This window comes from Phalaenopsis equestris, unplaced genomic scaffold, assembly GCF_001263595.1.
Source record: "Phalaenopsis equestris unplaced genomic scaffold, ASM126359v1 Scaffold000002, whole genome shotgun sequence".
In the NCBI taxonomy this organism is placed as follows: Eukaryota; Viridiplantae; Streptophyta; class Magnoliopsida; order Asparagales; family Orchidaceae; genus Phalaenopsis; species Phalaenopsis equestris.
Genome location: NW_018164444.1, coordinates 9225481 through 9233812, shown reverse-complemented (window position 1 = coordinate 9233812; position 8332 = coordinate 9225481). Strand labels below are relative to the sequence as shown.

The 8332-nt window shown below is 35.7% G+C and overlaps 1 protein-coding gene across 1 annotated transcript in view; it reads right to left on the bottom strand.

Annotated features, from left to right (window-relative positions):
- Nucleotides 1–5186: 5186 nt before the first annotated feature.
- Nucleotides 5187–8332, bottom strand: part of LOC110039487 (serine carboxypeptidase-like) — a 7003-nt gene continuing 3857 nt past the window's right edge. Inside the window, exons 4-9 of the mRNA XM_020744569.1 lie at nucleotides 7451–7594; nucleotides 7220–7370; nucleotides 6337–6425; nucleotides 5990–6248; nucleotides 5587–5720; nucleotides 5187–5491 (exon numbers count right to left, since the gene is read on the bottom strand). Of these exons, the coding sequence (XP_020600228.1) occupies nucleotides 5363–5491; nucleotides 5587–5720; nucleotides 5990–6248; nucleotides 6337–6425; nucleotides 7220–7370; nucleotides 7451–7594 (906 nt within the window). The 3' untranslated portion in view covers nucleotides 5187–5362. The remainder of the gene's footprint in view (nucleotides 5492–5586; nucleotides 5721–5989; nucleotides 6249–6336; nucleotides 6426–7219; nucleotides 7371–7450; nucleotides 7595–8332) is intronic.

The following is an 8332-nucleotide window of genomic DNA, read 5'->3' as shown; positions in this document are numbered from 1 at the left end:
TATATATATATATATATATATATATAAACCCCTGAAAACAGCTAATTCGGAGAAATAGGAAGACTAAGGAACGAACAAATCGCAAAATGCGACTACTCTCACCTCCAGTAGACTGAGAAGCAACGGAAGTAAGCACCAAAGGAAGTTCTGGCCTCAGCAAGGCGAGACTAGCAGAAGAGACGATGTCTGCAAGGCGTTCCGGGATGGTACTCCGAAAATGTACAATCTTTTGTGCCATCTCTTTCACCTCCTTCTAGCGTCGATTTGCTTCTCGTCCGCATCCTCATCGTCATTTGCCACCTCTTCGACCACCTCCATCTGCAAACTTGGCCACTTTGCCCGTGCATTTAGGGTTTCTTGCAGCTCGCGTCTCGCCATCTAACTTCTGAAGCCCTTCTCCAGATGGAGAGAAAGAGAGAGGAACCAAGGGGAAGTTTCGTATCCGGTTTTCAGAAGGATTTAAGCTGAATTCTGACAAACGGCCAAAAATGACTCCGTAAATCCCAAAATGACGCCGATTCGCGATAAATCCGGGACTAAATCCTGTAAATCCGCGGATTAAGAAAGTCCGGGACGAGCCAAGAGGAAGAATGGCGCAAACAGGCTTACCTTCCTAAATGGTTTCTGGTAGGAGCGGAGAAAGATGGGAGTTTCAGTGGTCTCTTTAAGCCGCAATCCCGCCGTTTCCTTCCAGCTAGCTCTAATGGCGACTGTATCGCCGAGTTTTGGGAAAATATTTGCGTACATGTGCGTTCATCAGGGTTATGGTTATTCAGGGGTATAATTGGGTTATACCTGAGTTATATCCCTTGTAACCTCCGGTATAATCCAGATATAACTCATTTGTACTCTCAAAATAAACTCTGATGTACGCAGCGCTGCGTACTCCCAAAATAAACTCTGATTGGGGGAGTGACAAAACCAAGGGTTTTGGGCAGAAGGGGAAGTGGAATTGGGCGAAACACGATGGGGCCGCGCTATATGGATTAATATGTAATTAATTTATATAACTAATAAATAATAATATAAATGCTCATTTTTTATACATTTTGAGACCTTGGGTATTCATAAATTTTTTATTTAATATTTATTTTTTGGATCTTCACTAATAAATAATTTTCAAAACTCTCAATCAGTTTCTCAAAATTTATCAAAATTTAATTACTGTTGAAATACCAAACAATTTTCAAGATTTAACTATCTCAGGATTTCATAAATCTGAATTTACTTATGTACATAAAAAATATGACCACATGAATCTTTAGAGCATTTAATGGATCTCGCTGAGAAGATACCAAGAGATCACATCGAGACAGTCAAAAGCTGAAGGCATCAAGCGTTGCTTTATTCAATCAGAATCATTGGTCATTGAAGGAAAAAATGCAACATAACAAAGGAACATTGTGCACATGAGCTAAAGGACATTCGTACAATCAAATTCCTCAACCAATTATGGGAAACTTCATAAAGATAATCAATGGTCGCTTCTGTTGAACATCTCTTCAACCCTTTATAAAGACCTATTGTCTAAAGGATAATTGCCCATAAGATTACGGTGATGCACCTCTGCCTGTTAACATAAGTTCATACTAATGATGAGAGGGTCTCTATAAGGTATTCTCTCAAGAAACCGATTGAAAACCTTATAACCAACCAAAGAACATTCGATCGACTGAATTAGATCTGAGCGTTTGGCGGAAAGTTTGAAGAGTCAATCATAAGCATGTTTAGAATGGGTGGGCTTGGTTGTGAAAAAAATAAAAAATTTAGCGGGCCCGACCCGAGCCCTCTTTGACTTAGTCAAAGCTTGTAATAGCCAAATCCAGCATGCCCACATAATACCTAGCCAAAAACATACCAATTTATTATTTACTCATTCGCTAATTACCTTATTCACCATTTCCTTTTGTTCGCCAAATACAGAGAAATTTGGATTTTAGATGTGTAAATATGTAAATCCCAGTCTCAGACTTATGGTCCGTTTGGGGCAGCTTATTTGGTGCGGTGGCGTTTTGAAAACGCACTTGTCCTGTTTGGATAAATTGAGTTTTGACAGCTTATGCATTTTCAAAACGCCGAAAACAGCAATCTGACTTTTATAAAAAAAATAAGATTTGGTATTAGCCACCGCACCTAGCTTATCGGTAGATTATTTTTAATCAGCTTATCAGCATATTATTCAATAAGCTGCAGCTGCCCCAAATAGGCCCTTAGTAAGTCTTTTTATTGTTTTATTTATTCTATGACGAGTTTAAGATCTAAAGCTTTCTTAGGAAAGCAAAAGTGCTCATGTTCATGTATTTACATAAATCATTGGACTTAAAAGCGATATCTTATCATATCCTATCAAAAGTTGAGATTTGGATTTTAGATATATGAAATATTGTTATTTACAAAGCTAGCACCACCTTGTATCTATTTTTCAACATCTCACCGAAATATAGAAATAACAACATATAATGTCCTATTTTTTGCCAAAGATTTTTATTGTTGGTTTTATTTTCAGATATAATTAAGCAAATAAAAATGCTTTGATTTGAAATAATTTTTTGCACATTCAAACATTATATTTCTTTTAAAGCTTGTGGGCCGGCCCAACCCGACGCGCCACATAGAGTGAATAGGTTGTTTATGATTTTTCAAATAAAAATTGAGTTCAAACACGGCCCTAGCTCGTTTTGACTGATAAGTGTCACCCATGCCAAGCTCGACCCGCCCAATGCCTAGGTCTAGACTAAACGTTTTATGTCCAACCAAACGATTATCAGACAACCAAATGCTAACCCCATAGGATCATTAGTACCCCACTACATATAGTTACGAATACAAAAAGTTGCCAATGACGGTTACAAATATTAAGGGATTCTAGAGTCGGTTACACATATGTAAAAGTGTAATGATGCATTAATTACTTGTAACATTCCCATTAAAATATGGACAAATTTGTAATTTATGTTATATCTCTTATGATCGATAAATAGGATGGTCATTCCTTCAAGATGGTACTATTGAATCCATTCCCAAAAGACATGTGTTATTGTGCTCTCTGTTTCTCTCTTCACTCTATTCCTCTTACCCGTCCAACACTTCGTTCTTTAGGTATGATCCATATGACATTTTTGGACTCGACATCAGAAAAGATGCAGTGAGTGTGGAATCATACAGTCAACTAGAAGAGAAACACACCACAGAGAATGAACACATTTTGGGGAATTTTCTAACATGAAGTCCATTTGAGAATTTGTGCAACAAAAAATTCAGGAGCTCCATAATCGAATAGTGGGACAACTAATAAAATTGGACCATGCTGTACTTGAGGGGAGAGCACGGGCTCCTCTAGAACCAAATCTTCGAGCACCTGAACCCTAAGACCATCAGATAGCTCAGGGAATCGAATGAGATCAAGAATCCCAATACTAAGATAATGTTGGGTTCATGCCAGGGAGCATACCACAAGTGGGGCGAATGGAAGTCTATCGTCGGCCCAAGGATGCATTATCCTTTCAGATTATTGATGCAAAACTTCTCAAGAAGTTTAAGATTTCATTTTTGGAACCCTACAACGATCGGAGCGATCAAGTCAATCACATGAATTCCTTTGGGTCGACTATATACCTTCTTAAGGTTTTCAAGAAAATGATTTAATGGCCTCTCAGTAAAACTTATCACTTCCATTGGTGAGTTCAAGCCCCACAAGGACTTAGAGGCCCTATGGCATGCTAAGTTGGGGTCAAATGAGAGCCTCTGAGCATACATCGCTCAGCTCCAAAAGGAGATACTGGACATGAGAAATTTAGAGCTTGCGATAGCAAATGTTGCACAGGCACAAGGGCTAAAGAGAGTGCAGTTTAAATACTGCATCGAAGCGGAAGATCCATTCCCCAATTACCTTTTAATAATGGGGATTTTCCTATGCGGGGAATCACTACAATGACATCATAGATAACTAACAGATAAGTATTATATTGATTGACGTAGACAATTCGGGTAATATACTGTTCAAAATCAGTCTTTGAAAAAATGTATCTGTTAGTTGATTGCCTGGTTATGCTGACTGGACTACTATTAGGGATGTGAAATTAGTTGAAGATCGTGAATCACTTGAAAATTAGATCGAATTTTAGCTCAGATCAAATCATTTCGATCTGTCCTCGGCTTGGATCGGGATCGAAATAAATTCTTATGTATTTACATATATAACACCTAATTTTTTAGTTTTATATGCATAATGCATCACTAGCTCAATTGGTGAGGCCCTTTTTGCTTGAGAAGAGTAGTAGGGGTAGTACTCTCTTTTCACAAAAAAAAATTATTATTTTTTTCTAGTGGGCGGGTCAGGCGGCCAAGGTAGATTCAAGCCGGTCGATCTGGTTCATGAGCCAAAAATAACATTCAAGCCGGCTCGCTTACAATTCGAGTCGGCTCAAAAATTGAATCGATCCACGTTGGGTCAGATCGAAATTTACCGGATCAATCCATGATCCGATTTCGATCTGGTCAAAAATATTTCGATCCGATTTCAAGCCGGCCCTAGATCAACTCGAAATCGGATCGTTCACACCCCAACATGCTATATAGGTTTTCTAGCAAACGAAAGGATGCTCTGAATATAATTGGGCTATCTGTCATCTGGGGAGAAGGTGACCGTCAATTTCTATTATGAAAGATTTTTTGGTTGTTGATGCACAACCCACCCATGACGCGACCTTTGATCGCCGCCGTTCAAAAATTTCAGAACGATGGTATCCACCTTTGTTAAGCTAAATCTAAAATTTTCCAATGAGCCATAAAATTGATTATGAACCGCCTTGACAAGAGACGATCACAAATTAACACCTCTGAATGCAGTCAGTTACACAATTCCCGAGCCAACTTTGACATGAACTTACTAAGCCATACCAAAGCTTATCACACCATACCTTCGATAGAACACCCTTACACGTTTAAATTATGATCAACTATGGGCCTCATGTTTAAACTTTATAAAGCATAGCCCCTTAATACACTATCACCCAGATCCACTTGACAAATCTTTAAGGCAACTCATGAATTCCAATTAAATTTCCTGATAAAAAAGATCTCCAAGGTACATCCACTATACTAACCTAAAAATGAAACTCATATTATCCTATTTGAGTTGACCATCCATCTCCATCCAAACCCCCATGAAAAACTTCAATCATAAAAATAAAGTAAGTCTCAGTCAATCTCATGAATTAGTTAGGAAAAACAACAAAGACCTTATTTTAATGTCATTAATCCTTTTTTACATCATGAATTCTTTTAAAGAAACTTCCTAAAAAGAGAATCACACCTCAAACACATCAAATTTTATACAAGAACATATAATTTAAGGTGTTTGTCAAATGTCAGCAGCCAGGCCTTCAGATTCTGATGCAGCTTCTGCAATGTCTCCTTTCATCCATCTCCTCAACATCTCCAATGCAGCCCGGGGCTGATCCATAGGAACCATGTGTCCTGCGTCATGAACCTGGCAGAAAAACAAGTCATAATTGCAGGAAAACAAAAAATATTATTTTCTCAACACCCACCACATGAGTAGAGAATTAAATATGTATTTGTTACCTTTAAGAAACTCAGAGGGCCATGACTCTTCAGTTCTCCCGCCTGCTTACCATCGACGATAAATGGCTTCTCAGGCGATGAGGTGAAAGCTTGCTGACCAGACCATTCCATGGCATGAACCCATCTCGAGTTCCCTGATTAAGAAAAGCCATATAACTAACTATAAATACTTAATCTTTTAATAAAGTGTCAAAATGGTCTAAAGTAATCTTTCTTGGGATCATATCCAGATTAATTAAAAGATTATGTGGAGTAAATTAACACTTGTATACACTTTAGGACTAAAATGGCCCCATGTAAATAGGCTGAATACTATTCTGACACTTTACTTTGTTTGTAAATGAAACAGATATAAATCATAAAAGAAGCATTTTTTTTTCTTTTTGAGCGAGAAAAGGCTTACCAAGCCAATTACAAATGAGATCATATTCCCCAGCATAAACAAGCAGCTTGATGCCATCCTCAAGCAGAGCAGGGATGCCCACCTCCAAATTCCTCATCCAATCGGTGAGCATGGCTTCATATACCTTTGAGCTGCATGAAACAAATTCAATGTCCCCAACTCCAAGTGACTCTCTTACAGATTTTAAGTTAAGAAATTTCTCCATGTTTGAGAAATCATAACATAGACTGCCTTCACATTCCTTTCTGATGTCATAGTACTGCAAAAAATTGGGGGATAAAATTTAAGTTTAAGGAAAGTAAGGTGTTTAATTAAGAACTCTAGAATGCTAAGTAATGTTCACTTACATTGGTATTTCCAGCAATCTTCATGATTGAATTGAATATAGTGTTACAAACCATATATGAGGCCATGCAGGAAGCTTTTCCAGATGAACCTGAAGCATAATGTTTCAGATGAATATGGTGTTGCATTAGAATCATGGAAGATTTACATACATACCATTCAATTCTCATGTATATACATATTTTACACCTATAATTCAATTTTACATACATGCCGCATTATCTATGCACGAAAAGGTGTATTTCACTTTAAAAAAGTTAAAATGGAGGTATTTTTTATCTGATAGAAGATTTTAGTGGTGTAAATATAAAAAGTAAGGCTTAGGTGCTGGATATGTAAATACATAGGAATTGAGGGGTATGTAAGTAAATGCCCCTAGAATCATTCAGATGCAGAACTACTACCGATTCATGGACGCATAAACACTAAAATCTAGCCAACCAATTTTCATAAAGAGATGGATCAACAGGGAAATATTTAGGGTCTGCCTGGAAACAAATTAGCTTTTTTGTTTTTAATTTTTACTTTTATTTATAAAAATATGTTTGATTAGTGTATTTTTCACATAATTTTTTTTTTAAAAAAAATAATTCAGCAAAATATGTTTGATTAGTGTATTTTTCACATAATTTATTTTTTTTAAAAAAATAATTCAGCTTATTTATTTTTAAGAAGCTATAAAAATAATTCAGCTTATTTTTAAGAAGCACTAAAAAAATAAAAGTGATTTTGAGCATTTTTTAAAATTATTGGATTTATGTTCATAAGTTTAAGTTTTTTCAACATATTAAACATTTTATGTAAATACATAAAAACTGTGTTGTATTTACGTAAATTTGACTAAAAAAACATATACTGAAAGTTCACTATGGTTAGGAACATTACCGCATAGTTTAATGGCCAGCTCACAAGCTGGGTAAACTTTATTGATTCTTTTATAGTCAGATTTTTTAATTATTCCCATTTCCAAAGCATAATCTGTATAGGCTTTGTACTGGATTGCTGGATCAGTAAGGCCATTCCCAATAGCAAAGCCCTGTTTGATCACATCCCCACTCTAGTAAATAAACACATCAAACAATGGTGATTAGCGGAAATGGAGTTGTAGCGCTGCACCTTTAAGTTGATGTGAAGGCCTTCTTTAGCCTTGTTTCCAAGATGAACGCGTTTTGCAAAAGCAGGAATATAGTGCCCAGCATAAGACTCTCCAGTAATGTAAAAATCATTATTTACATACTCTGGGTGGTGGGAGAAGAATGCCTGGCCAAATATATAAAAATTAAGAGGTGAAATATCAATTTTTAGAAGCATTTACTCGATTCTCATATCACCCAATTCTTAGTATTTACATATCTAACACCTACAGTTTAATTTTTACATTTATACGATCACATAAAAAATGCCGTCATTTTAACTTTTAAAAAGCGAAATGCACTTTTTAATGCATACGTAAGGTTGCATGAATGTAAAAATTGAAGTTTAGGTAGTTTAGGTGTGAAGTTTAGGTGTTAGATACGTAAATACATAGGAATTAAGTGGTATATAAGTAAATCTTCCAACAAAAAAAAAAGTCAAATCAAATGGTTTTAGTGGTAAATTTATATCATACTTACATGTTGCTTGCAATCTTCAATTTGGAAAATTTCAGTAGAAATGTAAAATAACACAAAAAGACTTATCTGCTAACTTCAATTTCTATTATTATATACACAATATAACAAGAAAAGATGGAAAAAAGTTTATAATATCAATAATAAATGTAATTATGCTTGAGGTTAAATTGATATTTGGGTTCATAATCAAACTCTGACTTATGAAATGACCCAAAAGCGAATTACTAGTATCTTAATGATGTTTGATTAAAAGCTAAAGAACAATGACCCACTCAATAAAGATTATGTTCTATTATAATTTAGATTTGTGATAGTTTCATTTTTCTTTTATCATAGATAATTATTGCAACTCTTTTTTTTTTTTTTTTTTCTTCGGAATCTCTAA